We start from the raw sequence: 17,049 nt of genomic DNA on the forward strand, positions 1-17,049 counted from the left end.
GTGTAAGGACAGTGTTTGGATTTGCCTTTACAAATATGGTGGCAGGGTTTCCAAGATAGCCACCACAGTGTTGCTGCATATTTGTACAGGAAGTGCATATCCTCTAGCGCAATGTTTCTCAAGTACCCCCAATGGGCTAGTTTTCATTATATCTGAACCAGTGCACAGGTGAAGTAATCAGCTGATGAGAAACACCATGGTTACTAACCTGCTCTCACCCATAAACTGATTATTTCACATGTGCACTAGTTCAGCTATAATGAAAACCTGGCCTGTTGGGGGTACTTGAGGACCTCAGTTTAGAAACACTGCTCTAGCGCATACTAACCAAGGAGGAAGGATGACTCAGTCCTAAAGAAGCAACTCCTCCTGGTGTCAGCTCAGGTTCTGTTAATTAGTACTGACTGTGTATTTAACTTTAAGAGCAAATTGGCAACTCTTTAGTCCCAGAATAGTTTGCTGAGCAATTTGTATTATACTTGCTTACTTTTTTTTAGCTGCAAGATCGAGAGTGCATGCTAGTGGGCATTCTCAGAATGTTCTTTTTAATTGGTATGTATGGATATGATTGACAGCGATCATTTTGCAACTTTACTCTGCAAACCATTCTGGAGTTATAGCTAACAAGAATAGTTTGCTGTGGAATGCAATAAAAATGTTGTCAAAACAATGAACAATAAATAATGTTATACATCAAAGGTTAAAATGATTATATTCATTGTTTACCCAGTGTTTTCTGTAACATTTCATAGTAAAAGTTTATCTGATTGCATCACAGAATAAAATGCAATAATAAAACAATTGATTGAAGGTAGCAATAATAATAACTTGGCAGGTTGGTAGAGCTTTCATCATCAGTAACTGTTACTTTCAACAATTCTACTTTTACAAGTTTGCCCTTAACACAAAGGTGAATGTATCTAATGCATGCAACTGTATTAATCCTCTTTCTCATTTCAGCTACAAAGGAAAAGGCACATTGGTAATGACATAGTGGCAATTATTTTCCAAGAAGAGAACACCCCTTTTGTCCCGGATATGATTGCATCTAATTTTCTGCATGCTTACATCGTAGTACAGGTGGAAAACCCAGAAACTGAATACACAACATACAAGGTATGACATTCTTATTAATATATATGTCTATCTATCTATCTATCTATCTATCTATCTATCTATCTATCCCTGTTTTATGCACCACATATATTTGAATCAGGTACATGTGCCACAACATCCTAAACCCATAGATGTCACACTCTGTGTCTTTTAGTTTTCAATATAATTAAGACAAAGTAATGTAAATGAAATTATACATGCTCAATATTATTTTAATATTTAATTACAGCATTGATGCTTGGAATTATGGGGGTTGGGTAGTAACCAAGCACCAGACAGAAATGGGTAGTTTTTTTAAAGCTAAAGAACTTTGTAAACATAAAATGTAACAGTATCTAACAGTTGTCTACTCATCATCCTATAATGGTAATACAAAACATCATTGAAAACCAACTAACCTTGTGGTTTTGCAAAAAGAATTTTATTATGGTCGGATTGTTCCTCTATTAGCTATATACCATAAATATTTTATACCATGCCACAATAGGATATAGCATAGTGTTGTCGTTGTACCATACCACATTATAATAAGGTATAGCTGTTTAAATCTGGTTTATTGAGAGTCTAGATTTTCAGTAAGTTTGTATCCATAAACAAAGGCTATTTCACTTGGAATTCATATAGGGCCTGTTTGAGCATTATTGTAGTCTGTCCTGGTCGAAACATATTTATTAAACTTAGTGGAATTAATGAGATTGGCTAGGCATGAAGCTGAAGAGATGGGCTGAAAAATCAAATCAATTGGACACAAAGTACCTGCAATATTATGCTACATTGACCAATAATATAAAATGCTATTTCAAGGGATATGAAACCCAATACATTTATTTTGTGATTCAGACAGAGCATACACTTTAAAAAAAAAAGGTTTCAATTTGTTTCTTTTCTTGGTATTCTTTGTTAAAGAGATACCTAAGTAGATTTCTGGAGAACTGCATGGCACGAAATAGTGCTACCATCTAGTACCCTTGCAAATGCATAACATTCTTACAAAATTGCTGCCATATAGTTCTCCAGACATGTGAAAACTCTGGAGCTTACATCCTTGCTTTTCAACAAAAGATACCAAGAGAATGGAGAAAATGTTATAATAGGAGTAAATTAGAAAGTTGTTTAAAATTGCATGCTCTGTCAGAATCATGAAAAAAAAATTGGGTTTAATTTGCATCTGCTGAGAACTTTTAATAGTTGCCTCTGCGCCTTCAATCTGCACGCTCAACACAGAATTTGACAAATTCCACTAATTCTGCATATTTTTTGGTCTTTCAAAAACCTGTGAATTTAGGGAATTTTTGAACTATGATGTGAGAGCCAAAGTGTTTGCTTTTTCTTTAGTCTGTTTCTGTGTTCTTCCACTGAGTTTCATTTTCAGGAGTTTTTTAGTTGAGTATTGGGGTACTTGCTAAATTGTTCTCAAATTGAATGCAATTATGCGCACATCTAGTTCGTGTTTCCTTTTAATACAGTTTGCCATTTACTTTCCATCAAATGTTTGTATATCATTTTCACTTGTGTCTCATAAATTCCTAAAATGAAGTAGTCGAGTTAGTCACAGGATAGGATATTTCCAATAGTCTGTTAGTTTTCCAAAGCTCTTATCAATGATACAAACAAATGTATGCTAGTTGGCCATGGTTCCCTGATTTTATTAGATAAATGAGAAGATTTTAAGTAACTGATTTCTATCAAGAGCAACACTAGGCAAAACATTTTTGGAAAAATATGAGATTGTAGACATTCTGTCATGGCATTGTGCTGCCCCACAGATACTGGTGCAAATGTACACACCATATATCTAGTCTCTCAAAAATACCAAGCAGCATCATGTAAATTCATCAAAGGCATAGAAAGATAGGAAGAACACTGACAAGAACCATCAAATCTGCAAAGGTGGAGGATGGGTGATATGTTTTATTTGATGGCTTTCTTCATTTACTTCATATAGTTTGTTGAGCCAGGGCCATGGTAAGCCACTCATCCTATGATTAGACATCAAACGTTCTGACCCACACTAAGTCCAGAAAGTTACCTCAGATCCCCAATAAACGATGTGTGTGTGTGTCCCTGATGAATTATGTTGGTCTAGGGGTTCATTTGTGAAATTACTTGGGTTCAGGGCTCTAAGATGTGTTATCTCTGCAACATGGAGATCTGAATGATGTGGATTACCATTTTCCCAGGTTAGTGCCAGGCTCCATCTTCCTAATCATGTGTTTCCCTGTTTTTGCTATGGGATACTTAATCAGCCTTCTCTCTATTTCTGGCATAGTATTTGTGCTGCCTTCTAGTCTATGTATTTATTAAATATGAAACCAGCTGCATTTAACAATGTAAAATGTATTTCTTGTTTGTTATATGCTAGTTATTAAGAAACTACATACAAGTAAGTTTGAGTGGGTGTTGGCAAATAAGCTTTTCTTCTTTAAAACAATAAACCCCCGCTGATAAGAGGAAATACAAAGCCTAAAACAAACTTATACTCTGTGGCAATTCAGTTTCATTTGGCAGCTTGAATTCAAAAATACAAAATGTGCTATTTGGGAAGGCGTCCGTAGAAGATCAGATTGACTCCTGCAGTTCTGTTAATTGTTCACAAGAAGCAGCTGGCTGTATCCAGACAATATTCTAATGCAAATATTATTAAATGATAGGAACTTGCTCTGATAGTTACTAGGCAAATACTAGGGTGGGGTTATTGAGACAAGATTATTGTTTATGGAGTTAATAGGAGAAAATAATCAGGTGAAGGTGTTGGCCAATGTATTACTGTTTTTAAATAAAACTCAGTATGGCTGCTGGCATATTCATATTTCAATGTAATTTTCTTTACATTTGACACTTGCAGCTATAAATAGAAATGGTCAACGAGAATAATTAATCTACAAATTTAACTTAACTAAATAAAAAGGTTTAGATGTAGGGGTCACTGTTGAGCTAGGATTTAAAATGGCCACCTAAACTTTTTACAGTACCTCAGGGATTTTTCAATTTTAGTTAACTATATTTTTTAAGAGTATAGAATTAACTATTCTGTAATCTGTTCTCTCTTTTTGTGTTTGCCAACCTGTGAAGTACATCAGAAGTTTTCTTTCTCAGTTTCCTTCTGCCATGCCTTCAATTTAGTGCATCTGACTAGGATAATGGCCAAATTGATAAAAAAAATAGTAACATTCACTTGCTCCTCCAGGAGTTCAATGACACAGTGGTTAAGGAGGCCAATATAGAGCTACACACTGAAGTGGTCAGTTTAAAATACTGAATGGGCCTGTATAACCACTTAGGAAGGGCCATTGTCAGGGTCAAAGGAGTATTAGAGAAGTTTGTCAGAGCTATTGTTTCTACTTAAAGGGACATAATACTCATCTGCTAAATCACTTGAAACTGATGCAGTATAACTGTAAAAAGCTGACAGGAAAATATCACCTGAGCATCTCTATGTAAAAAAGGAAGATATTTTACCTCACAATCTCCTCAGCTCAGCAGAGTAAGTTCTGTGTAAAAAGTTATACTTGGCTGCTGCCCAGCTGCAGGTAAAAAAAAATATGAAGAAATGAACAGCAGCCAATCAGCATCAACAGTGCTGAGGTCATGAACTCTGTTACTGTGATCTCATGAGATTTCACTTAACTCTCATGAGATTTCTTAGCAAACTTCCTTAAACTTAATAGGGAAATAAGGTAAGTACACGAAAGCTCGCTCCTTGTGCTGTCCCAGGACAGACATACTGATTTGCTGCTTAGAAGTCCTTTACAATGGGATGTGGCTACTGAGGATTTTTTTAGGTAAAATATCTTACTTTTTTACATAGAGATGTTCAGGTGATTTTTTTCTAGTCAGCTTTTTACAGCTATACTGCATCACTTTCAAGTGTTTCAACATTTGGGTATCATGGCCCTTTAAGTGACAGACACCTTAGATGCTTCATGCACTGTTGTCCCCATGAGCTAGTAAGAATCTGACATAGTGCACATAATAGGTCATATGGCTCCATTCTCTGCTATCCCATGCATCATAATGCTATCTATGAGTCTAAGGAGTAGGTGAATCTGGTTGTTTCCCTAGAAGCATAAATTATGTTTTTAGTGCATAGGCTAGATTTATTTTTATTTTTACAATCACGCAGAATACTTTTTGCTCAAGGTTTGCTTTTGGACACCATTGGAAATTACTTGATTATAGCTGAGGGGGTCTGCTCTACCTCTCTTGTACTATGTGTGAAGTGTGGCACAGTATGTTAAGCCAAAGTAGCTTGGATTTTATTGTTCTCTTTTGTGTATAACCAAGAGTTTCCTGGGGTCTAGTCTTATATGAGTTGATAGTACCTCCATTTTGGAACTTTACAGTTCTTTTTTTTTTAGCTTATATACACCTTTTTAAGATAAGGAAAGATAAGAAAAGGAGATATGGGGAAGGGTCATTTTAAATGTTCCTTTTTTGGAGAATTTATATTCCTCTATTTCAATTGCATTTTTTTTATTATTACTGTTTAACATTGACTTCCTGTCTTATTCATCTGAACCTTACCTCCTTTTCTTTTCCCTTTTACAATTTTGTATCAGCCCCATATAGTAACACAGCCATGATTTTTTTTTCCAATATCCATGTTTGTTTTTTTTGTTGTAAAATTCCTCCTCCGTACAAGTAATACTATGGGCTCCATTTATCAAAGCATTAACTCCTCGACTTTGCATCTGCCATTACTTGCAAATAGTGTTTTGAATGTTCGGCAAGTTCTTAAAAATGACTTGACGCTTAACTGCTTAATAACTTTGGTTAGCGAAAAATGTGACTAAATGACAGGGCGATTAGACTAATTGAAAGATTAAGTTTTGATAAATGGTGCACTATATGCTACATGGTCTCAATGCTCCCCTACCTTCAACTGCTTTCTGTAAACAAATTCAACTGAAACAAAATAAATGACACACAGTCTTCTTTTGATTTTTACGGGATTTTAACTGATTCATTTTATAAAATATTTTTGCTGTCCACTCTTAGCTCAGAATAACACAGAACAACAAACTCTAAGGCATCCATAGAACAAATCTTCTTAGGTATAAATAGATGACACTATTAGCTGCAATATGGAACCAAAATTAATGTATTTTTAATACTTTTTTCAGTATTTAAAAAAAATTGGCTTTTGTTTTTTGCAAGGTATCAGTGACTGCTCGGGAAGATGTACCATCTTTTGGACCTCCTTTACCAAATCCACCAGTATTTCAAAAAGTAAGTACTTAGGTTAATCTGTAAAGCAATACATACTTGTAGATACATTTATTAAGCTGCATTCACAGCTTTTGAGTACTTAGGTTAATCTGTAAAGAAATACATACATATAGATACATTTATTAAGCTGCATTCACAGCTTTTGAGTACTTAGGTTAATCTGTAAAGAAAGACATACTTATAGATACATTTATTAAGCTGCATTCACAGCTTTTGAGTACTTAGGTTAATCTGTAAAGCAAAACATACTTATAGATACATTTATTAAGCTGCATTCACAGCTTTTGAGTACTTAGGTTAATCTGTAAAGCAATACATACTTATAGATACATTTATTAAGCTGCATTCACAGCTTTTGAGTACTTAGGTTAATCTGTAAAGCAATACATACTTATAGATACATTTATTAAGCTGCATTCACAGCTTTTGAGTACTTAGGTTAATCTGTAAAGCAATACATACTTATAGATACATTTATTAAGCTGCATTCACAGCTTTTGAGGCTATGTGGAACAGGCTCGCATGAGCAAACCTGCAGACAGAGAATTAGGAATCAGAAACTGCTTCTTTTGCCTCTCTGTCCCCTCAGAGGTAGCGAGATCAATCACCTCAACACTTGCTTATTCTGGGTGATTGACATGCCCTGCACGGGTCGGCATTGCACAAAAAAGCTGGTTGCATTTTACCACGTGAGCATTACAATTGCAGGTGGAAATGTTCTCTACTTGCGAACCTGTCCACCTTTAGTTATAATAAACTTTAGCTTTAAAGTACATTTTTAAGAACTGTAAAGGGTGTAGACATGCAGACCTTCATTTATTTCCTATTGGTTTTTAAATTATATGCTCCATGAACAGCAGACACAAATATTATTTCACCATGTCACTTGTACTAACAGTATTAGTAATCGCTAAATGTCAATGCTTATCTGGAATCCCCTTTTTGTAGAAATAAGAGACATGCATGACTTTGCCATTGATTTTTGCCAATTCAGCTGCATACCTTACTTTGAATTCCTGTCAGTGAAGGGGCGAATCAGTTAGCTTATAAGGTTAATTTCTTTCGTAAGATGATGAGAGTCCATAGGTGTCCATAACATGTGGGATATATTTCCTTCTACTAGGAGTAAGTCATGAACCCTCACAAGAGCTTTAATCCCTTCGATCCTCTCTCCCCACCCAGTTAGTTCTTGGCCTCCGAGGAGAGAGGTTGAGAGAGGTGCTCTGCAAGCAAGATTTTATTATTTTCTGTCTAATCATTTCTTGACTCTGGGAAAACTACAGGATAATTTCTCCAAGATTCTGAGTGAAGCAGGGGTAAAGGAATACCTCAGTTATGGCATATCAGTACCCGCATGGGTAAATCAGTGATAATTGTCCCCAGGCATTACAGGGACCATCCCTTAGCCTCCACTTGAGAGTTTGCTGGTATATCCGACAGTATCCTTTGCAGTATATTTACTTGCACTGAATGGACTCTCTACTGGATCAGCATTCTTTGAGGGAGAAAGGCATTAACAAGCTGGTAAAATACAGTGGAGGGGTGCTGGAATCCAGGTAAGTGACTCAGACACTAAATACAGCCCAGGAACTATACCTTGTACTCACCTTATATAGGTACTACATAGTTGGGGGTTCTCAGCCTTTACACATAGTGTTTACCTATGTGTTTTACACCAACAATTATGCAATTCATAGTTAAAATACCTCTTATTTCATTGCCATATTATCCCTTAGCAGCTCTCAGTATGTTTTTGACTTGGGTTTCATCATTTTTCCTCACAGAACTAAAAGCTTCACTGTCTCTTTAATAAAACTGCATATGGCAGTTAGTTATTCAGCTCATTGTGGATGCGGTTTGGGATGCAAGGGGGTTCAAAGGAGGGGATTCTATTCACTTTAACATGTTTGTGTGTTTTGGTGTTTTTACTCACAGGTTTTGGTCTGCACATTGTTCTGGAGTTAAGCTCCGCCCCCATTGGCATGCTTTCTCTCCCTCACCGGATCTCCAACTGACTAAAAATTTACAAAGGAACAGTGGAGTAGTTCAGAGGAAGGGTGGATACCCTCACAGTAACCAGGGGCTGCTTTGGCTTCTCTCTCGGACTAAAAAAATTACTCAGGACTGTCTCCAGGCCTTCCAAGCTATCTGGGCCCAGTTTTAACACTTTATATGCATGGTAGGTGGGTGAGTACCCTGATCGGAGCTGCTGAAGGGTGGGTAAACAAACAGAGGCGCTTCAGAGCGCAATTTCATCAAAGTATAGAGACAATAACAAAGAATCAGTCCCACTCACTTGAAGTTATGCACACGATTGTGCTTAAAGTCCAGACCGAGATTTCTGAGCCTCTCGGCTGACTCCCCTCGCAGCAGCAACAATTCAGTCACCAAACAATGGTCACAAATCACATGCAGGTTCCTCACCAGGTATCCAATAGCCCTCAATATCCTTCCCGGTAGTTCCTAGAAATAGATCCTCCTGTGGATCAAAGGAGAAAATGACCGGTGCCAGAGAGGGATAATAAACCCAAGTGAAGATGGCGGTAGATTAAAACATTTATTGTTGAATACCTGGTGGGGAACCTGCATGCTGGATACCTGGTGGGGAACCTGCATGCTATTTGTGACCTCTGTTTGGAGCCTGAATCGTTGCTGCCATGAGGGGAGTCAGCCAAGTGGCTCAGGAGACTTGTGCACTTTAAGCACACTCGTGTGCATAACTTCAAGTGAGTGGGACTGATTCTTTTTTACTGTCTCCATACCTTGATGATATTGCACTAGGAGGCGCCTCTGTTTGTTTCCTTTTTTTAGGAACTTTATCCGGTACTATACCTGGCAGACATTTCAGGCCATTGTCTGTTTTTGTAGCTCAGGGAGATTCCACTGACTTTTCTCCAGAGTTTAAAACAAGTCTTTAAAAGACTGTGATGGAGTTTTAGTGGCTATCCCCATACCAAATAAGCATAAGTGAAAATCAAGAGATTTACCTCACACCACCTGTAATGTGGAGGGTCCTATTCCCCAAGCTCAGTTACCACCAAGCTTATAAAGCTCTAACTCAGCTGACTCTTTTTCTGAGGGTTCTGAGGGTGAAATCTCCTCTGAGCACCTTGATCCTATAAATGAGCCAGAGGCTGATTCCACATTTAGATTTAAATTGGAACATATGCGTTTCCTGCTTCAGGATGTTTTGAATACCTTAGAACTATGAGAACCAAATCCAGAGGATTCAAAGCCTGTAAATAACTTGAATCAATTTTTTAGAGATCTGTCTAAGATATTTAAAGCACCAGAGTTGGTTAAAGAATATATAGCCCAAAAATGGAAAAAACCAGGCTTTACTTTTGCACCTTTTAACGCAGCCTGGGAAGTAGTCCATAAGGTTGATGGAGCTATTTCCATGCACTACTATTCCTATTGAGGATAGTTCTTCATTTAGGTATCCAATAGACAGCAAATCTGAGTCATTGCTTAGGAAATTATTCTCCCAATCAGCACTTCAGTAGCAATCACCTGTGTGGCCGCTGTGGCATCATTCTAGTGTGATTCTCTTTCTCAGATGGTTTCTGAACAATCATCTGAGGATATTGGCATCTGCATTAAAGCCATTAAAATAGATAAGGGTCAATTTATGACAACTATAGACTTAAAGGATGCATATCTGCATACTCCAATTCACATTTCCAGTTTCTAAGGTTTGCTTTTCTCAATTAGCATTACCAATTTGTGGCCCTCCCCTTCGGTCTGGCCACCTCCTCTCGCATCTTCACGAAGATATTAAGAGCTCTCATAGCAGTGATCAGGAAATCTCCATTGCCTCTTATTTGGACAATATTTTGGTCCAATCTGTCTTTCTCTGGCTACTGTTCATACACACAGAATGGTATATTTCCTTAAGGAACATGGATTGGAAATCAATGTCCCCAAAAGCTCTTCATCACCAGTCACAAGGGTAGTTTTTCTGGGAGTAATAATAGACTTGGTTCCAATGCGCTTTTTTCTCACTGACTTTCACAGAACCAAACTTCAGACTGCTTATCATTCCCTACAGATGCCTCATTCTCCATCTGTAGCCCAATGTATGGAAGTAGTGGGTCTTATGGTAGTAGCGTTAGACACAGGACCTTTTCGCTCACTTTCATCTTCGTCCTCTCCAATTGTCCATGCTTCAACAGTGGTCAAATGATTGTTTTAATCTTGAACAGCACATAGAGCTCAGTTCTTCAGTCAAACAATCTAATGGTGGAGGGAAGGTCCCTGTTTGACCATTGGAGCATCTTTTCTTCAGCTTATCTAGACCATAGTCACTACGGATGCAAGTCTGATGGGTTGGGGCACTGTTTTGGAGTCTCCAAGGGCTCAGGAAGTATGGTTCCTCCTGGAGACGAGGTAACCTATCAACATCCTGGAACTGTGTGCGATTCTTCTGGTCAATCAATCTTGGCCCCTTCTCAAACAGGAAAAATGTATTTGATTCCAGTCAGGCAATGTCACTGCCATTGCATACAACAATCATCAGGGAGGGACCAGAAGTCCCTTAGCTATGCAAGAGGTATCTTGAATTCTGTCTTGGGCAGAGGGAAACCAAACCCCTGCACCCTATCAGCAATTCACATTCCGGGAGTGAGCAATTGGGAAGCTTAAGTTGTCAGCCCATCTATCCTGGGGAATGGTCTCTTCATCAGGACGTGTTTGATCAATTTCTTCCAGAAATAGATCTCTTGGCATCCAAATTGAACCACAAACTTACGGTTTATTGTGCCAGGTCATGAGATCCAAGAACTTGCATGATAGATGCTCTAGTCTGCCCTTGGAACTTTCATCTGGCCTATTTATTTCTTCCATTTGTTCTTCTTCCATTTGTTCTTCTTCCAAGAATCATTGCCAGAATAAAACAGAAATTGGCTTTTGTAATTCTCATAGCTGTGGCATGGCTGCGCAAAACCTGGTATACAGACCTAATTCAGATGTCATCCCTTCCCTCATGGGCTCTATCCCTAAGATAAGATCTGCTGTCTAAAAGACCTTTGTATCATCCGGATCTCAAATCCCTTAATTTGATGGCATTGAGGTTGAACGCCTAGTTCTCAAAAACAGAGGTCTCTCAGATTCTGTTATCTCTACTCTACTGCAAACCAGAAAGCCTGTCCACAGAGAATTTATCATAAGATTTGGAAAGCTTGCTTTCTTTGGTGTTCTTCTAGATATTTCTCTTGGAAATCTTTTAGAGTCTCCAGATTTCTTCAGTTCCTTCAGGATTGACTGGATAAAGGTTTATGGGCTAGTTCTTTAAAGGTTCAGATTTCAGCATTATCTATTTTGTTTCACATAAAGCTGACCAACTTATTAGGGTATTATGCCCATTTCTCCCCATTGGAATTTGAATCTGGTTCTTTCTGTTTTGCAAGGGGGGTTTAAACCTATGCATTCCCTGGAACTAAAGTTATTGTCATGGAAGGTTCTCTTTCTTCTAGCCATTTCTTCTGCTAGAAGAGTTTCTTAATTATCTGCTCTGTCTCCTAAAAAACTAACCCTACACACCCATGTATATGCAAACGTACTTAAATAGATTACTGTATAAAAAAAAATTGCTGGGTCCTGATTCCATCACCAATAGTAGCCTGGTGGCAATCTCCATCCTACCCTACCGTTCCCCCCAGCCCAGTCTACCCCTGGTCAAAAGACACTGAAAATAGAAGCTGAAGCTCAGAAATCATTTGCCAAAAACAAACTCAAGATTGTAATGAGCTCCTATATTTTAACATTTTTTAAGAGGTATGTATTTGGACTGCAAAACAATGCACATTTTGCCAACATTAATTGTTGTTCTTTCAAAGTATTTCTTTTAAATGCAAATATTTTGCAATGCAAAAATTACAATATAATAAAATAACCTCAATGCCCTATTCATTTTATAGACCTAAAATTAATGAGTTTTCCATACCAATATATCAATCATGCTATTTAAATCTGGCAACTTTTTTCTTTTCTTAACTTGGATATTCATTTTAATAAATGCTGTGATTTAATGTAAGTTTTTAACAATGTGAATAAACACTCAGTTAAACAAATGTAAACTTTCAGTGTTAATTCTAATTGACTTGTATTGAATAGCATTGGTTAAATAAAGTATCCAGATTCGAACGGCCAAATAATTGTTAGAATAGGCAAACATTCAAATTTGCATTAGATGTTTAAAAACTATCGGCTAGATTACGAGTTTTGCGTTAGAGGCTATGCGGTGCTAACAAGCAGTTTTCCCTCACCGCTCACTTCCCTACAGCGCTGGTATTACAAGTTTTTACAAACCCGTCGTTAAAAGACAAGAAGTGAGCGTTGAGCAAAATTTTGCTCATTACTGTACTCCAATACCAGCGCTGCTTAAGTCAGCGGTGAGCTGGTCGTACGTGCTCGTGCACGATTTCCCCATAGGAATCAACAGGGAGAGCTGTCTGAGAAAAAGTTTAACAGCTGCAAAAAAGCAGCGTAAAACTCAGTAACACAGCCCTATTGATTCCTATGGGGAAATTAAAGTTATGTTTACACATAACACCCTAAAATGAACCCCGAGTCTAAACACCCCTAATCTTACACTTATTAACCCCTAATCTGCTGCCCCCAACATCGCCGACACCTACATTATTCTTATTAACCCCTAATCTGCCGCTCCGGAGACCGCCGCGACCTACATTATACTTATGAACCCCTAATCTCCTGCCCCCAACATTGCCGCCACCTACATTGTATTTATTAACCCCTAATCTGCTGCCCCCAATGTGGCCACCACTATACTAAATGTATTAACCCCTAAACCTAAGTCTAACCCTAACCCTAATACCTCTAACTTAAATATAATTAAAAATAAATCGAAAGAAAATTACTGTCATTAACTACATTACTCCTATTTAAAACTAAATACTTACCTATAAAATAAACCCTAAGCTAGCTACAATATAACTAATAGTTACAATGTAGCTATCTTAGGATTTATTTTTATTTTACAGGCAAGTTTGTATTTATTTTAACTAGGTAGAATAGTTACTAAATAATTATTAACTATTTAATAACTACCTAGCTAAAATAAATACAAACTTACCTGTAAAATAAAACCTAACCTAAGTTACAGTAACACCTAACTCTACACTATAATTTAATAAATTAACTAAATTAACAACAATTAAATCCATTCAATTAAATTAGCTAAAGTACAAAAAAAACCACTAAATTACAGAAAATAATAAACAAATTACAAGATATTTAAACTAATTACACCTAATCTAATAGCCCTATCAAAATAAAAAAGCACCCCCAAAATAAAACAAAAACCTAGCCTAAACTAAACTACCAATAGCCCTTAAAAGGGCCTTGTGCGGGGCATTGCCCCAAAGTAATCAGCTCTTTTACCTGTAAAAAAAAATACAAACAACCCCCCAACAGTAAAACCCACCACCCACACAACCATCCCCCCAAATAAAATACTAACTAAAAAAAAACTAAGCTCCTCATTGCCCTGAAAAGGGCTTTTGTATGGGCATTGCCCTTTAAAGGGCAGTTAGCTCTTTTGCAAGCCCAAACCCTAACCTAAAAATAAAGCCCACCCAATACACCCTTAAAAAAACCTAACACTAACCCCCTGAAGATCGATTTACCGGGAGAAGTCTTCATCCAAGCCAGGCTGAAGTCCTCAACGAAGCCGGGAGAAGTCTTCATCCAATCCTGGCAAAGTTGTCCTCCAGACGGGCAGAAGTCTTCATCCAGATGGCATCTTCTATCTTCATCTATCCGGCGCAGAGAGGCTCCATCTTCAAGACATCCGACGCGGAGCATCCTCTTCATCCGACGACTAAAGACGAATGAAGGTACCTTTAAGTGACGTCATCGAAGATGGCGTCCCTTAGATTCCAATTGGCTGATAGAATTCAGGGTAATGCCCATCCAAATGCCCTTTTCAGGGCAATGAGGAGATTATTTTTTTTTAGATAGTATTTTATTTGGGGGGTTAGTTGTGTGGGTGGTGGGTTTTACTGTTGGGGGGGTTGTTTGTAAAAAATTTTACAGATAAAAGAGCTGATTACTTTGGGGCAATGCCCTGCAAAAGGTTCTTTTAAGGGCCATTGGTAGTTTAGGCTAGGAGTTTTTTTTTTATTTGGAGGGGGGCTTTTTTAATTTTGATAGGGCTATTTGATTAGGTGTGATTAGTTTAAATATCTTGTAATTTGTTTATTATTTTCTGTAATTTAGTGTGGGGGGTTTGTACTTTAGCTAATTTAATTTAATTGATTTAATTGTTGTTAATTTAGTTAATTTATTTAATTATAGGGTAGTGTTAGGTGTTAGTGTAACTTAGGTTAGGTTTTATTTTACAGGTAAGTTTGTATTTATTTTAGCTAGGTAGTTATTAAATAGTTAATAACTATTTAGTAACTATTCTACCTAGTTAAATAAAATACAAACTTGCCTGTAAAATAAAAATAAATCCTAAGATAGCTACAATGTAACTATTAGTTATATTGTAGCTAGCTTAGAGTTTATTTTATAGGTAAGTATTTAGTTTTTAATAGGATTAATGTAGTTAATGATAGTAATTTTCTTTAGATTGATTAAAATTATATTTATGTTAGGGGGTGTTAGGGTTAGAGTTAGACTTAGGTTTAGGGGTTAATAACTTTATTATAGTGGCGGCGACGTTGGGGGCGGCAGATTAGGTGTTAATAAATGTAGCTAGGTGGCGTCGATGTTAGGGACGGCAGATTAGAAGTTAATAATATTTAACTAATGTTTATGGGGCGGGAGTGCGGCGGTTTAGGGGTTAATATGTTTATTATAGTGGTGGCGACGTTGGGGGCAGCAGATTAGGGGTTACTAAGTGTAGGTAAGTTGCGGCAACATTGGGGGCCTCCCAGGACAGACTCGTAATACCGGCGCTATGGAAGTCCAATAGAAAAATGACTTTACGAAGTTTACGTAAGTCGTTTTGCGGTAAGGCCAAAGAAGTGTGCGGTGATCCTAAATCTTCAAGACTCGTAATAGCAGTGGGCGTAAAAAAGCAGCGCTAGATTCTCTTAACGCTGTTTTTTTACCCTAATGCACAACTCGTAATCTAGCCGAAATGTTGCGAAACCTTTGCTGCTATCTACTGAACATAACATGCTCAATATCTTCATTATGCAGCAAAATGTGCTCCTATAAACATATTGACCCATACTTGGGCAGAATTGATCTGAGTTTAAAAAAAAAAAAAAAAAATACCTTACCTTACATACAAGGTTGAGTACATTTTTAATTTTATTACCTGAGAATACAATTATATGCTTGGGGCCTTATGGCGAATATTGAATGATGATATTGTCTTTATAAGTAACAATTAAACATAAATATGAGATTTGAAACCCCATGTTGGAAAATCATGGTGAATGTAACTTTACAACAAAGAAATAAACATGTTTTTTAAATTTGCTCGCTTTTATAAGATTTAGGTTCAGATTTATGTAGCAAGATGTTGACTTTATAATCCTCTTGAAACTGCTTGAATTGCCTGAAGTGCTTTGCAGAAACATTACATTTATTGGATTTTCAACACCACTTTCAAAAAGCTAAGATGTGTTGCTTGTTAATTACAAAGCCATGGTGTGTCTGGTTTTACAAAACAGGTTTTAACAAAAATAAAAAAAATAAAATAAACAAGCTTATTAAATCAATATGAAGAAAATTATGTTTTCTAGTTGATTATGGTATTTTTTCTGTATCAATAGAGGGAGCAACACAGAACAGCCATCATGTGCGTAATGTATCACAAGTTAAGCGAAATGCGTTCACTAAAGACGTTAATTTAATCTCTGGGACACTTGTCATATCCTGCTATGAGAATCCATCTAGTGAGTCATAAAGCAGAAAAGGGCATGACTCAATAAAATTAACAAATTTATCCAAGCAGCCCTTTTCTGGGTACTCAACAGGGAGCAGCCTATCATAGCTGGTGCCAGGTTTTTGCAGTCAAAATATTAGTCACTGTTTTCCCAAAGCTGTCATAAATGCATCATTGTGTCAGCTGAGCTAAGTTTCCTGAGAGACCTTACTGGCCCTAGAGAGATGAGAGAAATTGAAGGAAATCTGAATACCAAATGTGTTCATTATTTCTATGTTTTGTTTAATACTACTGAGCCTTGACAAGATGTGTTACAAAGCTTCATAATAGATCATTAATTTTAGAATGTTTATGTGGTTCATAGCCGTCTGTGTTCTTCAGTTCTATTTATGCACAGTTTTGTTTGCTAAAATGTTATGTGTGCTGTGTAGGGATGACTGAATATTTTGGTCCCTATTTCAATTCATTAAAGTTCACCATGCAACTGGAACTTGACTGTGAGTGGGTTTTATTTCTTTATTATTCTGTAGCATTTCATTTAGAAGCACAACCTTTAAAATAAAGGAAAGCCACATCAAAAGGACAATAAACACAGTGAAATTATAAGAGTTTTCTTTTGTCTATTGCTATAGAATAATAGTCATGTCTTAAAGGGACACTCAATTCAAAATTAAACTTTCATGATTCAGATAGAGCATGCAATTTTAAACAATATTCCAATTTACTTCCATTAACAAAATGTGCAGTCCTTTTTATATTTACACTTTTTGAGTCACCAGCTCTCCTACTGCGCATGTGCAAAAATTCATAAAATATACATATATGCATTTGTGATTGGC

At 36.9% G+C, this 17,049-nt stretch overlaps 1 protein-coding gene across 3 annotated transcripts in view; it reads left to right on the top strand.

The window, feature by feature from the left end:
• Positions 1-17,049, top strand: part of RAP1GAP2 (RAP1 GTPase activating protein 2) — a 695,842-nt gene that overhangs the window by 572,286 nt on the left and 106,507 nt on the right. For all 3 annotated transcript variants that reach the window (XM_053706286.1, XM_053706284.1, XM_053706285.1), the window contains 2 exons: positions 961-1,116; positions 6,274-6,345. In XM_053706286.1, the coding sequence (XP_053562261.1) occupies positions 961-1,116; positions 6,274-6,345 (228 nt within the window). The remainder of the gene's footprint in view (positions 1-960; positions 1,117-6,273; positions 6,346-17,049) is intronic.

Source organism: Bombina bombina, chromosome 3 (assembly GCF_027579735.1).
Source record: "Bombina bombina isolate aBomBom1 chromosome 3, aBomBom1.pri, whole genome shotgun sequence".
Classification (NCBI taxonomy): Eukaryota; Metazoa; Chordata; class Amphibia; order Anura; family Bombinatoridae; genus Bombina; species Bombina bombina.